We start from the raw sequence: 19424 nt of genomic DNA on the forward strand, positions 1-19424 counted from the left end.
TGTTCCCCTCATTGCTTCACGGAACTCAAGCAGGGGAGATACATCAACTGTTGCTGTTTCCCCACAAGCCAGGGAAGGAAGTTGTTTCCAGACACACTAAGTCTAGAACTGTGCTTCGAGCACTTCCAGCACAGCAGAGCCCAAGGGGGAAGGCACAGAGGGAAAGCAGCAAACTGACAGTCACCATGTCTCAGAGGTACTCAGCCATCACCTAGGCTGAAAGAACTTATCCTTCCCTTAAAAGAGGACAACATTGCAGCCACAAAAGACAACTTCTTTACATCTGCACAACAGAGAATCCCCTCTCCTCCTTTTTTTAACCTTGTTTGTCTCAAGAGGAAATGTCCAAGCAGGACAGCAAGATGAACAGAGTCAGGTTCAGCCTCTGCTCCAGATCCCACAGATAACTCACTCAATGTTTCAGGCTTTCATAAGCATTTGGAGTTCTTTTTGTTCTCGATTCATTCAAGATGCTTTAAGCTGCCTTTTTTTTTTTTTTTTTTTTGGTAGGAAACAGTGCGCACAGAATACTTTAACATTCACTTCAGTTTCAGGAGGTGGAGCTAACAGACACTTCTGGAAGCAGTGGCCTTGGTCACACTTCAGTTTCCTATTCTATGCGTATATTTTATAAATGCAAATATAGTTGCCTACCTGAGAAACAGAAAAAAAATATGAAAGTTATTTATACAGTTATTTCTCTCCAAGGAGAAAAGGATGAATAACTAATTAAAAAATAACTTTAAGTACAGGAATAATTTGGGATCCACCATGGCCTTCAAATTAAAATTGCTTATTAGATTTCCTTGCAGGTATATTCTTATCATCTAGAGATATTATCCACTATAAGACTTATTTCTCTTCAAGACACAGCACAAGATTTGTCAAGAATTATAGCAGGGACAAAGAAGAAGTGGGTCTGGCCTCTAGCTGCACTAGGCCCTAATCAATTGGTTTCAATTAAAATAAACCCAAATTCACAGTAGTATAAGAGCTTTGTTATGTTTTCACCTTGTTGCCTTTGCCAACAAATTATTTTGAGCAAATAATTCCCTTCAAATAGAAATTAATTTATTTAAAGACTACCAGAGAAAGAGTATTTCCTCAAAGCACTTCATTAGACAGCACAACTGTTTCCTGCAGCAGAACTGCACACAGAGAACATGATCTACCAAAACCATAAGGCTAACACAAAACTTGACAGCTGCACTGCAAAGCTAAAAGCAAAGTACAACAGAAGCTCTAAAGTTTCTTACTAAGCTCATGCAAACAAATAGAGAAAAGGAACTTACATAATTCAGATCTTCTGTCACAACAAACACTGGCCACCTCCTCCACAACTGCTACTTAACTCCAAATCCCTCAGGATTTGGCAGAACCACACTTGTTCTGCCCCTTTTGTCCCAAAATGACTTCCAGTGCGGTTTGGTTTCCTCTAGCTGTTTGTCAATCAGTGGTAGCTAACGAGTTCAGGCATACCAATCAAGTGCTTAATTAAAGCCAGGTGTGCTAAAAGAGCCAAGCTAATGGAATTAATGCAGCTCATTAGGCTGGGAATGCTCTGGTAACTTTTGAAACTTGTTATGCCTATGCTCCAATTCAGTAAAGCATTGAATCCTTGCAGCCCTAATATACCCACAGTGATCTGTGCTGATTTTTCTGGCTGGTTCTGAGAAGCAGCCTCACATACTGTGTGTTTTAAGAGTCTAATGTCACAAAGACCTGGACAACTATGCTGAGATATGTATTGAAGGAAATGTCCTCATTTTACTGTTGCAGAAACAACACTGCCTTTGGTGTCTGATTCTGGCTGTGTTCGAGGCAGGACATGCATACAGTGAAATAAAACTGGAACCTTCTCTTTCTTTGCTTTCCTTAATCCTTAGCATTACTTCTGGACTGAGACAGTATACATTCCATCTCATTTTTGCTGCCAAAAAGTTGATACCTGGTCATGCTGATCTACCTCTGGGCCCCAGGTCTGGCTTTGCTTCAACAGCTGAGACTAACTACAGCTAGCTCCTTCAGGCAGCTAAATATGGATGTCATATGACTCATATAAAATAATTGAAAATATAATAAATCAGTCTGAGCACAGTGGACTTTCCACACCACTACACTGTCTGAATGACCTGTCCTGTACCTCCTCACAGCAGGTCAGTAGAACAATAGTGTCCTTTCCCTGCTGGTCCTTGATGGCCTGCCAGTTCTGGAGACACTGCTTTCTGGTGGTCAGATTTCTCCACTGGCACCAGTGCTGATGCACAGCAACCAGTGTATCTGCTGGGGTTTCTTCAGGTTTACACCAGCACAATGGAGTTTAAGATGCCAAAGTATGCCAATGCCCAAAATGAGCCTTTGCAAGACTTTCTGAGGTGTCACCATCTGATCTATGATCGGAGCAGGTTAGAGCGTCCATTGGGATGGGCATCGCTGCCTTTGCACTGACCATTGTTTCCTCACTGTATATAAATAGACACTACTCCTCATTATTATATGTGAGCAGCCCATGCAAGTATGGTAAGTTATCAGCTCTGGGGGTGAGTGGGTGTGTGTGTGCATGTATGTATGTAGTATTTTTTACACTGGAGGCATTTTTTGATTTGTTTTGACTTGGAATAGTAGGATTTGTCCATAACTCTGCTAGACCTTTGGAAAAAAACTGCTTAATTCTAAAAAAATATTCTTGTTTTCTTTCTAGAAGTCCTTGCTTCTTTTTTGCTTGATCCTTCTCTTCTCAAGAACTCTGTGTGTTCCTTCTCGCTGTTACCTTAGACCAGCCAGAAAATATGGTAAGAATGGCAAATATATTAGACATCCCTGAAATATTAATCCAGAGATTCAAAGGACTTTTTCTTAGAAACACTGGAATAGCATAATACACTTTTTGCTGAGGAGTGATCCAAACAGCTTCTTATTCAGGAACCAGCCCACCCAGAGTCATCTCTGGACTGTGAGATTCAGTAATTACACTCTGGGCTGACACATGTCTGAGGTACATGCCTGTGTGGCAAAAACCCATGTACTTTTAAGTGGCATTGATTAATCTGAAGGGGACACCTGACACTAAAATAAAAGCAAAGACAACACAGCTGCTGTTTAAATTTGGTTTAGTAGTGCAAGTTGAAGTAGAATAAGAATTGGGGAGGAGGAAGGAATGAGAAAATAAAATCAGAACTTGTGTGTTGAGTATAAGAAAGAGCAGAAATATCCTCCTGTAGCCATAGGCTAAGGTGTTTGTCAGATTCATTACAATAGCAGAACAATACAGATCTGCTATGTGGTTGCAATGTTTCATCGTGCTGCGTCATACATCATGCACGCTGCAGGAGCAAAGACAAGGGATCTTTTCAGCAAAGCACAGGGTTAGGCTCTTCCCTGGTGTGACTCTACAGAAATCAGTGCTTTGATTACTAGTCCACAAACATAAGACCATGGTCTATGTCTGTTGATTTACTGACTATTATTTTCTGGTGTGTACATTCAGGGTGCCTTTCAGACAGAAACCTCTATGTTTTTGGTGCGGTGTGGAAGAATGAAGACTGTTTCCAGTGCAGGTGTAAGATGGGTGCAATGACTTGCTGTAGCTTGTAAGTTTACCCTAATAATTATTGTTTGTTTATTTAGAAACTGATTTAAATATTCAGACTTAAAAAAACTCATTGAAAGCATGCACTGGAATGTCATACTCATGAGAACAAAACTCCTTTTCCTGTTTCCCAGTTAGCTCTAATCATGACCAACAGAATAATTGGTCAATCACACAGACTTTTGGGGGAAGAAACAATGAAACACAGGGTTTTCCCAGCACACAGCTCTTCCTCATCACCTAGTCCTTCTTTTGATCCAGCCACTAACTGGGTGTGGGGTTCCCTTTAGCCTCTGTTTTCTATCCAGCAACTTGTCTCCAGATACCTGAACACCCCACAACACATGAACCTGTGGGTTTCTGTAGCTCTGCCCCAAACCACTGGCCTGCCTGCAAGCATCTATTCAGATATTCTAACTTCCCTGCCGTGCTGCCAAGAGCCCGCATTTCCTCCTTATCAAAACAGGACATACATGCTGACAATTTGCTTTCTTGTGTGTTTCTGCCTCATGGATGGCAGTGACTCATCAAGGAGAGCTGTGTCTTCCTGAATAGTGATGTGAACTGACTATCTTCCTGGAAAACTAGAAAAATCCTTGTAAGGGCAGGGAGAAAGAGTCCCTAAATGATCTGTAAGGAAGACTACAATTCAAGGAACTTTCAGAGGGAAATATTCCCAGCTTTTCTCAGCCATAAGAGGGAGGGAGTTGGCCTGTGCTGAGAAGAGGCCCAGCTGGGAGTTATCTATGCTGAGATGATTCAGCACTCTTTAAATTGTTATTATCAAGAAAGTTTTAGTTTGAATGGGGAAGATAGAATTCATATTTTGCCTTTGTGTGGGAATTAATACTAATCTCTAGCAGAATGACCAGTGAGAACTGCATTTGAACAAGAACAAACATTGGGAAATCACTTCATCTGTAAACAGATACAATCAGGGCTCTGTATTCCTCCTATGCTAACCCACAGTACTTGTTATGTACATCCATGGGCCAAGTCAATCCATGGCTGCTCCAGGATGGCTGTAGCTCAGTAAGTATCCCCCTCAGACCATGCCTCAGCTGCTGATTTTCTCTTTGCCTTTCTCGATGACAGGGTTTTAATCCCCAAGAAGTATGACAGAGTGAACTGTGTTGGCCTATTCCACAAGAAAAGCTGTTCCATCAGAGTGGTGAAGAAGACTAATCCTGAGATAAGTTGCAAAGTCTACAATGGAGTTGGATAAGACCATATGATGTATTTCTCCTCTTTCACACCTACCCCAGATGCTGAATATGTTCTGGATCTCTCCTTTAGAGGAAAGCAGCAAGCAGCATGGCTTCAAGAGAAATGAATTTGCCTCATGCCTTTCACAGCTCTAATTGTGCCATATCTATCTAGTTTCTGACACTAGGTGGTTTATCTTACACGCATTTGTAACCAAACTTTACCATGGGCTTTTTCCTGTTGGGATTCAGAGTTAAATACATTTTCACATACATCAAATCACTGTAGTCACTGACTGGTCTCCTTGAAAACAGAAGAATTCATGGTGTGTATAAATGTTTGTAAATCTAATTATTGATTTGGAAATCATCTAACTTTTAAAGTAACAGCTATAATATAAATTGTTGCCAGACACAGGGATTCATTATGCTATTACACTTATTGACATTCCCCCAATGATACGTGTACTAGAAGAATGGGATCAAACAAACCAGAAAAACAGCCCCTTGAAAGCCTCCCCTCACCTTGGTGCCTTGTGTAGGTCAGTCCATTAATGCAGATGCACAAGGGAACATATTCTCCAGGAGATGACTGGTACATTACAGAAATGGTAATCCCATGCCTGAGTGTCCAACCTACAGCAAAGAAATGCCATATAAATAGCTCTGTAGCCTTCCATACCAGGGTAGAATTTCCTGCAATAATCTTGTTTGGATCAAAGTCTACTGACAAACAACCCCATGAAAGCTGTTTTTATAGGAAACCTAGACTATAAATCATGCTTAGCTTGTAGACTTTAGGCATTACACTGTGCCTGGTACAAAGTCCATAAAAGTAGTTAATATGAGAAATATCCTATAAAATCTATTTATACAATATTAAGAGCAATTATAAAAAGAGTGCTGTACAGCTTAAAAGGCCCAGATAAATAATTTGAGTGTGTTCAGTTTATTCAACACTGACATAATAGCTCTTTTCTTCATCTGCCTTTCATCTACCTTCCTGAAGTGTATTACAATTAAACATTTCATCTGATGCAAACAACAACTTCTTTCAATATCTGTTGTGGAAAACCGCACTCACATGGTCTATTTAAAGTGTGGTGCTGAGAACATACAAGCAGAGAACCTGCACATAATAAGGAAAACAGCTTACCAATTATCAAAAAAAACCCACCTATGGCAGTCAATAAGGTGATTCCAAAAAGCAGGTAAAATGAGAAAAACAATTTATCTTTTTTTAATCTTTGGGCCTCAGGGTCAGTTAGAACAAGTAACAGCTCCCTTTGATGATATCCCCCTGTGCCTTCTTGGGACCAATGCCATGGACATCCCTGCATCTGGCTATGACCCAACCAGTCTGGGATCATCACCATCAGAGGGGCCCTCACTTCTCTGCTTGAGGAGGATGAATCAGAGTATTTTATCCAGCTATATATAAGTATATACATATATATTTTTGTGGATATATATACCTATGGAGGAAGATGTAGATACAGATGTAAATACAAGGGGTAATGCTATCAACTTCCTAATGCTAGATTCATTTACAAGAGCTTGTCTAGGGACCCCTGAGTAACAGGCCTACTTTTCTGGACATCATTTAAGCAGCTCAGGAAAAACTCCTGTGAAGATACATCAGTTTCATAGCTCCCCCCATGGAATGAATGTTATGGACAAATTAAGGATGGCTGATAATGGTTGAAATGGCAATTCTGCTTCAGAAAGAGCTAGAGATTCTTACAAAATGCAGACAAACCAAACTTCTGTGAAATGTCTACAAGGATGCCATATAGCCCTGATAAACTTAGCATACACATGGTCTGTGTTCTGTTCCATGGTACATTTTCTCCACATGCTTTTGTCATCAAGTGCCTAGTACTATTCTTTGTGGATATTGTTTGCTCACTGTTTAGCAGTGCCAGAGAGAGCAGGGCTCCAGATGCTGGAGCACAATTAGATTTGCTAAATGTACTGTAGCAGAACTGGGCTCTGAAATTTCATGCTCAGAGGAAAGAAGGAGACAGAGTATCAGGGCTTCATTAAGGAAGGCTGATATGGCTGAAGATCTGACACAAGAATGCTGGAGGAGACCCTCAAAGCATCCAGTGTGCAGCTGTAATCCCACTGCTGTGACAATCCTGTCACTGCAGGGAGATGCTTAATTGCAACCCAATGAATGTTGGTTGGTAGAGGCCTTGCTGTCACCATAACTACTTGCAGGAAGGAGTTATTTGGCCAGAGCACAGAGGGCTATTCCTTCAGGCACCTGTACCCCCTTGAAATGTGTTGTCTCCACGGAGTGCAACTGTTTTTGTAACCAGCTGCAGAGCAAGCAGGACAGTTCCCCAGTGCCTTCTCATAACAGGAGCGTGTGCTGTGTGTGGAGAATGGGAACAAGCCTTCTAATTGCTCTCTGGGAGCTAGGACAGCCCCATGCCATGCCAGCTACAGTTTCTTTACCCCATCCCCTGTCAACAGCAAATGGGACTGGTCCATTGACAGCACTTGACCAGCAATAGTTTGGACTACAGTACATCCACACTGCTTCCCCATGTGGAATTTCCATTATCATACACCCTCATACAAATAATCTTGTTTATTTTGCAAGTCTTAATGGGCTGGGATCCTCACAGAGACTCTCTACAGACCATTGTTCAGTAGTCCCCACTGGGAAGTGAACCATGGCCAGATACAAACCAGCCAGCTCAAACACCAGAACCCCTTTTAGCAAGGTGTGAGGAAATCACCTGAGGAAATTTGCATTAGCATCTTTTTCTTGCTGCTGCTGTTCTCAATCCAGGGTGGCTGCAGCCTTGTCCCCTCTACACTAGTCTGGACAGCTGCTGCTTGGCAGCTCCAGCCCCATTGCACCTCTTGGCTTACACTGAGTGGCTGCTGATGCAGGTAAGTCCCAGCTCCATGAATGTCTGCAGGGTTGGAATGACCCAAGTGCTGCTCCCAAATCAGATTATTAATAGTGAGCATTTTAACCCTGCAGTTTGGATATGATGCAGAAAGAACATGTGTGTAACAGGACTCTAATGCAGGCCCATTCACCTCACCAAAATGGCCAGAACCTTGCTGGAGAAGTTCATCCTAAAAATCTGCCAAGTTCCAGATGACGTAGCAAGATACTGGTGGCTAAGTCATTTCCTGATCCCTGGGCATCAGAGCCCTGAGCAGTGTTTCAGGAACAGTGATACAGCTGCTCTCTACTGATGTTAGGAAGAGAGCAGAGGTTTATTTGCTGGTTTGCAAGCTCTCCCAAATGTCTGAATTGAGACATGATAAAAGTGGCGCAATATATCTTTAAATGTTTGGAAGGTGTGGAGGCAAGTCTGGCTAAGGAATGCTACAGCTGAGGGGAACAGAAGAACAGCTTCACAAATACAAATATCCCTCAGGAAAAGGCCTGCTGTTTCCTAATGGTTTTCCTCCCCTTTCTTTAATGCTTTGAACAGCAGTACAAATAAACATATGATAAATAAATTAGGGAAGAAACAGAAGTGTACAGGCCAGCCAAATAAATAATTTCAGCTTCTCTGTCTCCAGCAAGATAGGAAGAATCTTCTACTTCCTGCAAAGCTGGCCAGAAGCTCAAGATCTGTGTGGGCTAATGCTTTCTCATCCTGAGCACAGCCTGCATGTCCTTTTCCATCACCAGATCAGAAAGCTCATCTCCTTCAGAGGTGCCTGGGTGAAGGGGAAATGTTGGGATAGGGGGTGCTGGTTCTCTGAAAAGGAGGCTGGAAAAAAAAAAAAAAGTAACATAATAATGAGCAACTCAAGCAACCCCTGATTTAAAAATCATTAGCTGTGACAACTGTCCAGCTTACACAGTTCATGATAAATATTTCAGTTCTAGGCTTCTCTGTACTATAAGACATAAGAAATGTCAAAATACCCTATATCCCTACTTCTGCTTTGATTATTTCTCTAATGTTGAAAGCTGTCTGCTAAGTTCTTGAAGTAGATGATCATATCTGTAATAGCTGTTACCAGAAAAAAACATTAAAGAAAAAGTACAGTATGAGTGAAAAACTGTTTTCACTGTTAGTTTATTTCATATGAGCTTCCACTTATTCTGATATTGAAACATTTGATTTCTGTTAACATACTACGTGCCTACAAACAAAAATACCTATTTGCTACAACTGCTTATCACAACTTTAGAAAGGCTCCAGAGCACCATTAGCCACTGGACTAATTACATAGCTGACCATAGCTTGAGACCATTTTTATATAAAGACCAAAATTAGTTTATTCTGGTATAGTTGTAGGAAATACTCTGTTTGTGTGTTTTCCCAATGCAAGAGAAAAATTTGCAACTCTGATTTCTATCTTCGTTTTTGATGAGAAAGACCTGGGAAAAAAATCACAGAAATCTGGCACTTCTGCAAATCCCTTTCCCCCCTTTATTTCCACCTTTCTCAGTACTCTTTCATTCCTGAGTTCTTTTCCTGACTATCACTGTGCCTCTTCCCTTTTCACAATCTAAGGACTTGTAGTGCACTCTTCTGAAAGAAAATTTAAACATCTGTCTGTGATGGAATGGAAAATCTGAGAAAATGGGTACTGGCCTCTTAAGTATCAGGCAAAATCCTCTTTGGAGCCCTACAGAAATCTTGCCTCAGCAAGGAGAACAGGATTAGCTCTAGGTCTGTATTTTGTCTCTGTTTTCACTTGGGATCACACTTATGTGGACAAGGGGGGCATCAGATACTTCACAGCTCTTTTCTGAAGTTTTATTCCTCCCAAGTATCCCTAGAATTTGTATATTTATACAACAGCAGAGGGAGCCAGAACTTCAAAGTCAGACCACAATCATAAAGCAGAATTCATTGGCTAAATTGAAGGGAGGGAAGGACAGAGGGCGGGAGAGAGAGGGGGAGAGGGAGAGAGATGCCATCCAAATTACCTACAGAAACAGCCAGCAGAGCTTCTCTCCCACATTGCTAGGGCACAGAAGATCTTACTTCACTCCTACAACATTTCTGCTTTCTTCCAGAACAGAAATGTGCACCAACAGCACTGATTCTCTCCATCAGTAACTGGTAAGAATTTTCTAAATTATCTATTTCTGATTGTCAAGAGCTCACATCTCTTTATTAAAGTTATCACCCGTTATTGTTAAAAAAGCAGATGACTATGTTTGATAAATCAAGACTTTTTGACTTGTCATGAAAGGTCCAACCCTTGTATCTACTGAGCAAAGCTTTGCAAAAGGCTCTTGCCTTTTGGGGTGCAAGAGGGAGATGGCAGCTTCTTGGGGGGTTTTGCAGTTCAGTGTGCTCCCTGCCACCCTGTGGTGTGACAGGAAGAACCTACCTGGGTGCCTCTGGTTGCTGGAAAACCCTTCTTATCTCTTAGTCTCTGAGATTTCTTGGTCCTCACACAACTAATGAGCTTCAGACAGGACACAGCACATCACTCTCCAGATATCCTGACTGTCTGCTAAGGTGCCTATTCCAATACTTTATGGATTCACCTTTGGTGAAGATCACCTTTGTAATAATGTATATCTTTTTCTCTTGGGTAGCAAACACATCACTAAGGCCATTGCTCTTAAGAAATCAGGGACTAACTACCATTCTCCAGTCTGCTGATTTGCTGTTCACATTTTACTTTTGTGAGCTGGCTCCATGTCTTTGTCAAGGTTGTTATAAATTTAATCAGAAAATAAAAAGGTGGAGTAAAACTTCTGTAAAAAAAAAAAAAGCTTTTGTAAAACTTCCCTTCTTTCTACGGGATCAGAGAAGATTAACTCATAACAGAATTTCATAAGCTCCGAAAGGTTTCCCTCTGAAAACATGCAGATGTGAGGGAGGGAAAAGGATTCACTTTCTTGGATATTTATACCACCCCTTATGTTATAGACTTGTAACATGTTAATGTACACAAGTTTTTCTATCCCCTCATTATACAGGTTCTAGACATTTTTATATTATATGGATTTTTTAATGACCCAAGAGAGTTTCTCCCAATATTTTTGCAATACAGAGTTAAAAAGAGGTGACGAGTCCATCATTAACTTTCACTGTACCAAATCCCTTATGGATTTAACCCTGTTGTGGGATGTCTGTGCAAACTCAATGACATGTGTCCTCTTCTACTTAAGTGCTGCTTTCCTGGGAAGCTGTAATAATAGCCAAATGATTTTTAACTTTTCTTTAGTCTGTAAGGCTAAACAGGGAAAATCTGCTTTACTGAAATAATGGCATTGGCAGCCAAAAGGGGATACGACTGTCAGTCAGTTTGTACTACCTCAATTAATATCTGGAATATGAATTCTGGCATTCTGTTGAACATTTCCATTGCTCCTTTTTTTTTTTTTTTTTTTTTTCTACCAGACAACAGGCAGCTTTACTCCCAGTAATTGCTGTAACCCTTTAAATAAATGATACAATCACCTCATCTTTTTTAGGAATTGCTTCTTTCAGAATGTCTTATGGACTGAAAGCAGCAGATGTTTGAGCAATTAGTTAGGCTCTGAGGTAAATAATCAAGTGCTTCTAAGTACCAGATAATGAAGCCAGACACTGCAAACATGTTTTTTCTTTGACTAATGTCTGATGTGGAAGTTGGCTTTCACTGTCCGTCAAACTATGGAGACTGTGACTTGATTACAGGCAGTGGATGATCATGATCAGCTTTGCAAAAATGACCCACTCTTTTCCAGTGAGCACATAGAGCCCAGCATCTGCAGCAGTCCCCTGCTTTATCCTGCCTCCAGGAAAGAAGTTTTTATAGGGGTTTTCACAGGATGTCTTTGTGTCCGGAGGTCTCTCAGAAGAGCAGTCATGCATTAACTGCTCTAAGCCACTTATGGTCTAGGAGTCTCCTTGAAACCCACCGAGGGTTATATTTTCTTTCCTGACTCATTTCTGCAGAATTCCCTTTCCTTTGAGGATTTTTTTCTGCGAAATATAGGATAATGCCCTGAGGGCAAGACTGTTGAGCTGACAAGTAATAATTTGGTTTATTGTTTTTGAGACAAGCTGAGTGACATTTGCTAGTTTAGAAGGCTGTGCTGTTCACCAAGACAAACCCTTCAAACTTTGCCTGCTCTTCTTCCTTGCTTCCAACACAAACAGAAGAGTGATAAATGTCTACAAAAGATGCATGTGGGGAATTTAACTTGCACTAAGATTAAATCTGAAAGCTCATTCTCTTCTTCCTTCTGTATCCTGTTAATTTGCTGCAGATTTTTGTGACACTTGCTTTTTAGAGAAGCTGTCTTATGCTGCATTAACTGGAGAAGAAACTCTCATGAACATCTTAGTTTTTGTTACTGAACTCTTTCCCAATAATCATGAAGAGTTCTGAACAGGATTCCTCTTTCTTCTTTAAAAACAAATGAGCAAAAAATAAGCAAAATTCTTTCCCTCGCTCTCCCTCAGCAAACTGATTTAGGAGATATACTTACTCCTACAAGCCAAGTAAATATTGCTTCACTTTCTGGAGAAAAAAGCTGTTTTTTCTTAGACCATAATCTCATTGGTATGTTTTCCGTGGTAATCAACAAAATTTCAATACAATGAGGGGACTAACAGCCTTGTTCCCACTGCGCTGGTCACTTGGTGTATTAGCTCACCTTTGATTCAAATGTCTAAACAGGATATGCACACATTGTTTTTTACTGGCTCTTGGTTTAGAATAAACTGAATGGCAACCAAACACCTTGAAAGTCAGACACATCATCTGGCTGTGACTATCCTTGAGGATCCACCACCCAAAGATACCATAATAGGATGCATAAGTGTAAGGTCACTGCAATATCTATTTCTCTGTTTTTCTGGGACTGCTTTTTACATTAGGGAACAAGAGTTAAAGAGCACTACAGACACAGGTGATCTGTGCATTGACCTTTCCCAAGACATCAGGCTGGCAGGTGGTTAAAAGCATCTCATTGTGCATCACAGGTTCCCTTGAGACACCAGACAACTCATGTCCTGTCTCCCTCTCACAATTCCCTTATCTGTGGGTGATAATTCCTTATTTACCTCTGGGCAGTACCGTCAGGACATGCCTGCAGTCACCTGGTGGGGGAAACCACAGAATGCAAGGTGTTAAAAGAGAGGGAGCTCCTAACCCAACACACACACTGAGAGCCTTCAGAGATGCTCTTTATCTCCACAATTATCATCAGTGACAAACGCACAGCCACGCTCAGTCTTTGGTATTTCTCTGGGAAATGTGCTCCATAAACCTGTGGGATCTGGCTTCTGCTTTTCAGGTGGCTTCACCACTTTCCTTTTTTATTTCCTTCCGCATTAGTTGTTCTCACTGATGCTTCAGCATGTCCAAAAGTGTCTGGGACCCTTGAGAGGGCTTACTCTGTGGACACAGATGTTTGTAATAACTTCACATATTTTCATATTTTTCAAACAACAAAAGAGAACCATGTGTTTGTTGTTGAGGATACTGTAGCTAAGGACATGAGGCTGGGACCGTAGTAAAAAGCTCATGTGTTTTGTTTACAGCAAAATCTATTTGTCCTGTCCAAATGCCAGGACTTATCTCCTCTGACTGGTACAAAATAATATTGCAAGCTGCCAATCCCTTTGCTCTGTTTCACTTGCAGCATCTCCACTGGCCAGCAACCATTAAAAACTCTGGGGCTGGATGATGGTTTTCCATTCTATATCCATTTTCACACTGAAACAGACCACCATACCCTCCCCATACGTGAATATGGAATCCATACATCACCATTGCCTCTTGTTATTCTTCCAGAAAATATATCAATCTGTTCACATGGATTGGTCAACAACACAAAAAAGAGTGGACAGGAGTCATGCCTATATTCTCAATTTGGAAAATTTTCTTTGCCCCTCTTTAATATTTAAACTATTTAAACTACTGAGGAAATGAAAGACTATATACGGATAGATGACAGAAAGATAAAGAGAGATACAGTTAGATAAATCAACAGGTCTAGCAAAATAACAAAAGAATTTACTGAACTCATTTATTTTTGCTGATCAAGCAGAACTATAATTCCAAAGCATCCTTTTATTTAATGCACACTTATTGCTTTCTACGGCTCCTGAGAGGCAACATCTCTAGAAACAATGAAATTCATAATGGGAAAGACAAGGCAAATAAAAAGATATAGGATAGTGGGTGTTTTTTTGTACAGTACTGGTTATCTTTAGGCATGCAGTTGTTCAGCAATGAATGCTGCTCTATTGAAGTGGTAAGCTCACTATACTGTGTTATTTATGTATTCATATCTCGATCAGTTGTTTTTTTCTGAATCTCAGATATTTTTCATCACCTCACAAACTTGTTTGAGTGATATTTAATCACTGAGGAGAGGGTCATGCAGTGGTTAAATAGTGTCATTCCCTGAGTATTTATTTACTTTTCACACTACAAGCCCTTGTACAGCATGGAACTGCCTCTGGCCTGATGAGAACTCCCAGCAGAGTCAGATTTCTTTTTCTTTGATTCCTGGACACTGAGGATTTGGACTTGAGGGTCAGGATTATAAAGTAGCCTTTGCTATTGCTCACAGGAGTCATCTGGGAGGGTCGAGGCAGTCCTGTGACTGAGATTTCCAAAAGTATGCAGCACCAATTAACTCCATGGGTTCAGCTCCCTGAATCCCACTGAAAGTCCCAGCTCATGCCTTGCAGCAGGGATTATGAAGCAGACCTATCTGTCTGTGCAGGAACACTATCTGGCAGATAGAACATGCTTTTACAACAAACTTGTAAAAAAAAAAAAGGCAAAATTTTGCTGAGGGAGAATTAATAAAAATCTTCCCAGAAGGAATTAAAAGACACTATCAAAACCACTCACTCTTAAAGCCAAAATCAGGCAACTGGACTGTATTTCTGATAAACCCTGTCATGGTCAGGTTAGGGGAGATATCAATGCTTCATAGGCACTAGAGTTCATTCGGAATGAGGAATCAACAAATTTGGTCTGCAGTTCCCATGACCTATCACAGCTGTGTAGAAACTGGAAAATGTTGAAATTATTTTGAAATATTTTAGACTTTTTAAAAAATTTTCCCATGATATCCCTCCAGAGGATGAGCCTGAATTTTTGCATGGTGATTGTCTCGCACAAATGTGAGTTCTGGCTGCAATTACAAATGCATTTAACAGAAGATATTTCAATGTTGGCTTTGTGCACCTAATATATCCTGCTTTTCACATTGATATTTAGCTCAGCTAAAGGTAAATGTGGCCTCACAATGTCCTCTGCCCAGTTTTGGATAAGAACCTTGCAAAACCAGAATTGCACACAATTTTTACCCTGGGTGGGTTTTGATTCAGTTTTCTTGTATCACCACTCTACTTCATTAGTGATGTTCAAGATACTGCATTGAGTGAAATAAATAAGTTAAGATGTTCTTAAATCCATGGGACAACCTCATGATGAATAAACATGGTCATAATTCAATAGAGTTTCACAGACTTTCATACCACACTGTAGCAAAGCGCTCCATTTTATGATCTAATAAACTATGTAAGAGGGAGCTGCAGAATATACACAGAATCCCTGGCATTTGCTTCCCTGTCTCCCTCCTTACCCTTTTGATTAATTTCTTGAAGCACAACTAAAAATATTTTTTAATTTCCTTTCTTTTGCAGATATACCCAGACCTTCCACAGCCAGACAGAGCAGATATAACGCTTTTAGGCTGGCTCCAGAAGACTCAGACTGTGTTTGACTACCACTCTTTTGGATAAATATTTTGGGATCCAGGATGAATAAGACAAGAGCTGTTAATGACGTTTTTCATTTCCTGATCAGCAAGAACTGGAGCTCAAGCCGAAGCTTTCCTATGAACATTTCTAATCAGTGCATGAACATCACCGACCTTACAGTCTTTCTGGCCACCTCTTACAGCTTGGAGACTGTTCTGGGCATTGTGGGAAACATCTGTCTGATCGCTGTCATTGCCAGGCAGAAGGAAAAGGCCAATGTCACCAATATCCTAATTTCCAACTTAATAATTTCAGACTTGTTTATGTGTCTTGTCTGTCTGCCTTTCACCGCTGTTTACACCATGATGGACTACTGGATATTTGGAGAAGTCATGTGCAAAATGACCTCTTTCACTCAGTGCACAACTGTGACAGTGTCAATTCTTTCCCTAGTCCTTATTGCTCTGGAAAGACACCAGCTCATCATAAACCCGACTGGCTGGAGGCCAAATACCTCCCAAGCCTACCTAGGAATTGGAGTGATTTGGACTTTAGCATGTCTCATGTCCCTACCCTTTTTGACCACATCCATCCTGTCCAATGAATTGTATGAACAGCTCTCACACTTCATGAATTTTTCCACTGATAAGGCAATATGTATCAACTCGTGGCCTTCAGAGCAGCACAAACTTATCTACACTACCACTTTACTGCTCCTGCAATATTGCATCCCTCTGTTCTTCATTATCCTTTGCTACCTGCGTATCTACTTACGCCTGCAGAAGAGGAAGGACATGTTTGAGAAGAGTGAGTACAGCAACCGAGCTGTCCAGCTGAGAAGGATAAACATGTTGTTAGCATCAATGGTTGCTGCTTTTGCTGTTTGCTGGCTACCACTGCATGTTTTCAACACCATCGTGGACTGGAATTACAAAATCATTTCGCCTTGCCACCACAACCTGATCTTTTCGTTGTGCCACCTGGTAGCTATGGCTTCCACCTGTGTCAACCCTGTTATCTATGGTTTCCTAAACAGCAACTTCAAAAAAGAAGTGAAGTCATTGATTCTGAGCTGCCAGCATAATTCAGTCACTGCCTCAATGGAAGAATATGATCATTTGCCTTTATCCACCATGCAGACTGAAATTTCCAAGGGGTCCCTCGTGTTGAACTGCAGGCACAATTCCATCTAACGAGCAGAAAACATTTCAGAAGGGTACACTGACACCACACACCAATTATTACCTGTGGGTGTATAAACCAACTGGTGATGCCAGAGCTGGGATGTCAACAGGACCCCATGACTACCTGATTTTTGGAAGAACAAACAAAGTAATGTTGTAAATGTTCACAGCTGCTGCTGTGGTGCACAAGCTTTTCATGTCAGTGAGGTGGGACAGACACAGAGGACATTGGGCTGATGTATAAGCAGCTGCTCTAAGATCAGTAACTCAGCTGTGGCTGCGCAGAGGCTGACATGGGTTTGGTTCATCAGTGAAACTCCTCTCTCTACCATGGCTGCAGTAGAAAACCAGATTGTGTTTCAGCACTGTGGGCTGCCAAAAGCTATGTTGGAGAAGACTCTCAGTTTTTCAGTATTAGTAAGATTTTTTTATGCACAGCTGACACACCAGCGGAACAGAGATACATAAATATAAATTTATTTTTGCTTTACCACCTCTCACAGCCCATTAAGTAACAGTAATCTTTCAAATCTTCACATGAAACAACTGTTTATTTCTATGAAACTTCACTCTCTGCCATAGGCTTGAGAATAGTCATTGCCTCTGCAAGTAGAGACAAGAAACAAAGATCCTGGTATGTAAAGAAGATAGACACTTATGAGGGTTGGCAGCAAAGAAAAATGTTACTTGATGGATTAAACTCAAAATACATTGAGATGATACTGAGAACTATTTTTAAGCACATGAGAAACAGTTGTAGATCTACATGGAAATGAGTCAGTTCTCACTGCTGTACATCACAAAGCTCTGCAATGCTGAAACTTCACGCCATGATGGCACAAGACGGCCAGATTACAGGAGTTGTTCCAGTACTTGGTAGCAATGTGACATTCTGCTTCAGCATCTTCTTGGTACTTTAATTGCAAAGTGTCTTATTCAGAAAGTCAGAATGACCATGAAAATATGTCTGTGGAATTCACGTGTTTCCAGAGTGGATACACTTCCAAAGAAATAAGCATATGAATGAAGAATTTCAGTTTTCTTAAAAAATAAAACCTGATGTCAGATATCAGTCCTGCTCACTGGCATCAGCAACACAGGTGAAGCTGAAATTCCAACAAATCAATAGAAGGTCAATGAAAATACACAGGTGGAATCCAGGTCAGGCTGAAGCCAAGCCACATGTAAATAGGGAGTACTGTCAATTGCTCTAGTAAAATGAAGGTCATATTTTTTCACGACTGTGTTATTTGTAGCCTTTGTTCATGAAACCTACAAACTATAAATTCGTTTTAACCTCTGGAGCCAGAGAAATTGCTCAGTGACTACTGAGAAATCAAGGCATGCCCAAGAAGGACACACTGAGGGACAGATTTAAAAAACAAAACAAAACAAAACAGGTAGCAAGTGCAAAAAGGAGACCAACTGGTTCAATGATAATGAAATGTTGAAGCATATTCTGTCCTGATTTGCTAAACTAACCTTAGCAGAAGACTGGACTAGGTGGTCAGCTGAGGTAATTTCCAACATGAATTGCTCTATGATAAGCAATGGTTACTTGTTGCAGTCAGTAGGTTTGCATGGAGCTGAAGGTGTCCAGTGTAAGTTATGCAAACAACTAGAAATTCCTTAGCTGGCACATCTCTGATTAGACAAATTGGTATAAAGATAGGTGAGGAAAAGGCTTCCCATGCTATGAACTGACAGGAATATGGATGCTGGGCAGAATATCTGAGGACAAGAGCTAAACCCTATGTTATAAGGCAGCAAGAGCTATCAGTAAGTATGGGATCATGTCCCCAGCTGGGAGAAATAGAAGTTAACACCTTGCCATGACCTGGGTGCACAGATTTCAGCAGTAAAACTTGAAGTTTGGCCTTGAATTCTTGTGGGCAGAATCTTACAGCAGAAGCTTTTTTTGATGCAGCCACCCCTGTAATTCTGGCCAGAACCTGTATATCTTAGTAAGAGACTTTGTGTGCAATTACCTTTTGTATCTTCCTCAACTATGTGGCAAGACATTTTTGCTTTTTTAAAGTGGATTCCATCTTTATTATCTTTTTTTCTTTTGTTACTTGCTGTGCTATGCCGAGAAGTTTCTCTTGATTAGTTTGCATGCAATGTGATTTCTAGACTGGACATTGAGTCTACTAGAAACACAGAACAAGAGGACTCTTATTTCATCTTAAATGCATCTTGAATTTGCTACTGTAGCCAAAACCACCATGGGATGCTGAGTAGCACAAAATACAGTAGCTCCTCCTAATCAGTGTGAGTTATATCAAAACTGTGTTATCTTACTTCGAGGCTTAAATACTGTTTCAACTTTGTCACTGTTTTGCAGTTAGAATCAATTGAAGTAATTGAGTAATTCTGCCTGTTTTTCACACTTGTTATAATTCCAGCATTTAGCTGGTTAAGGTGTCTGTAAAGCTATTGTAAGAATACTCTGCTAAACATGAACACAGAAGATTATCTGATACATGGTCTTAAGTACGTAACTTTTCAAGCACCAGTGTCTCGAATGGAATCACAATTACCTTTAGCATTTGCACTTGCACGAACCTGACTTTGTCACTAGTTCTAGGTGAAAACATTTGGTGAAGCACTTACAGTGTATCAGAGACCTGCCACTAGATCTGTGCACTGGCATTGTGCATCAGATCCGAGTTCTTCCTGCAAAGGGTAGAAATATGAGCGAGATCTGACACTCTGTTTAACTGCAATTCACAAAATGTAATTTGTTTCCATGAACACAAGTAGATACATAAAGCAAGCA

General features: G+C 40.7%; 1 protein-coding gene across 1 annotated transcript; it reads left to right on the forward strand.

The window, feature by feature from the left end:
- The first annotated feature begins 9718 nt into the window (after positions 1-9718).
- On the forward strand, positions 9719-19127 carry NPY4R2 (neuropeptide Y receptor Y4-2). The gene is made up of 2 exons (XM_005520574.3): positions 9719-9851; positions 15405-19127. Exon 2 carries the CDS (start codon positions 15521-15523, stop codon positions 16652-16654), a length of 1134 nt encoding a protein of 377 aa, XP_005520631.1. The 5' UTR covers positions 9719-9851; positions 15405-15520; the 3' UTR covers positions 16655-19127.
- The last annotated feature ends 297 nt before the right edge of the window (positions 19128-19424 follow it).

This window comes from Pseudopodoces humilis, chromosome 9 (assembly GCF_049639895.1).
Source record: "Pseudopodoces humilis isolate 2021_Gansu_Grassland_sample_001 chromosome 9, ASM4963989v1, whole genome shotgun sequence".
NCBI lineage: Eukaryota > Metazoa > Chordata > Aves > Passeriformes > Paridae > Pseudopodoces > Pseudopodoces humilis.

What these genes read in the sequence shown, in the direction of transcription:
- NPY4R2 (XM_005520574.3), top strand. Translation starts at nt 15,521, where the DNA reads ATGAATAAGACAAGAGCTGTTAATGACGTTTTTCATTTCCTGATCAGC.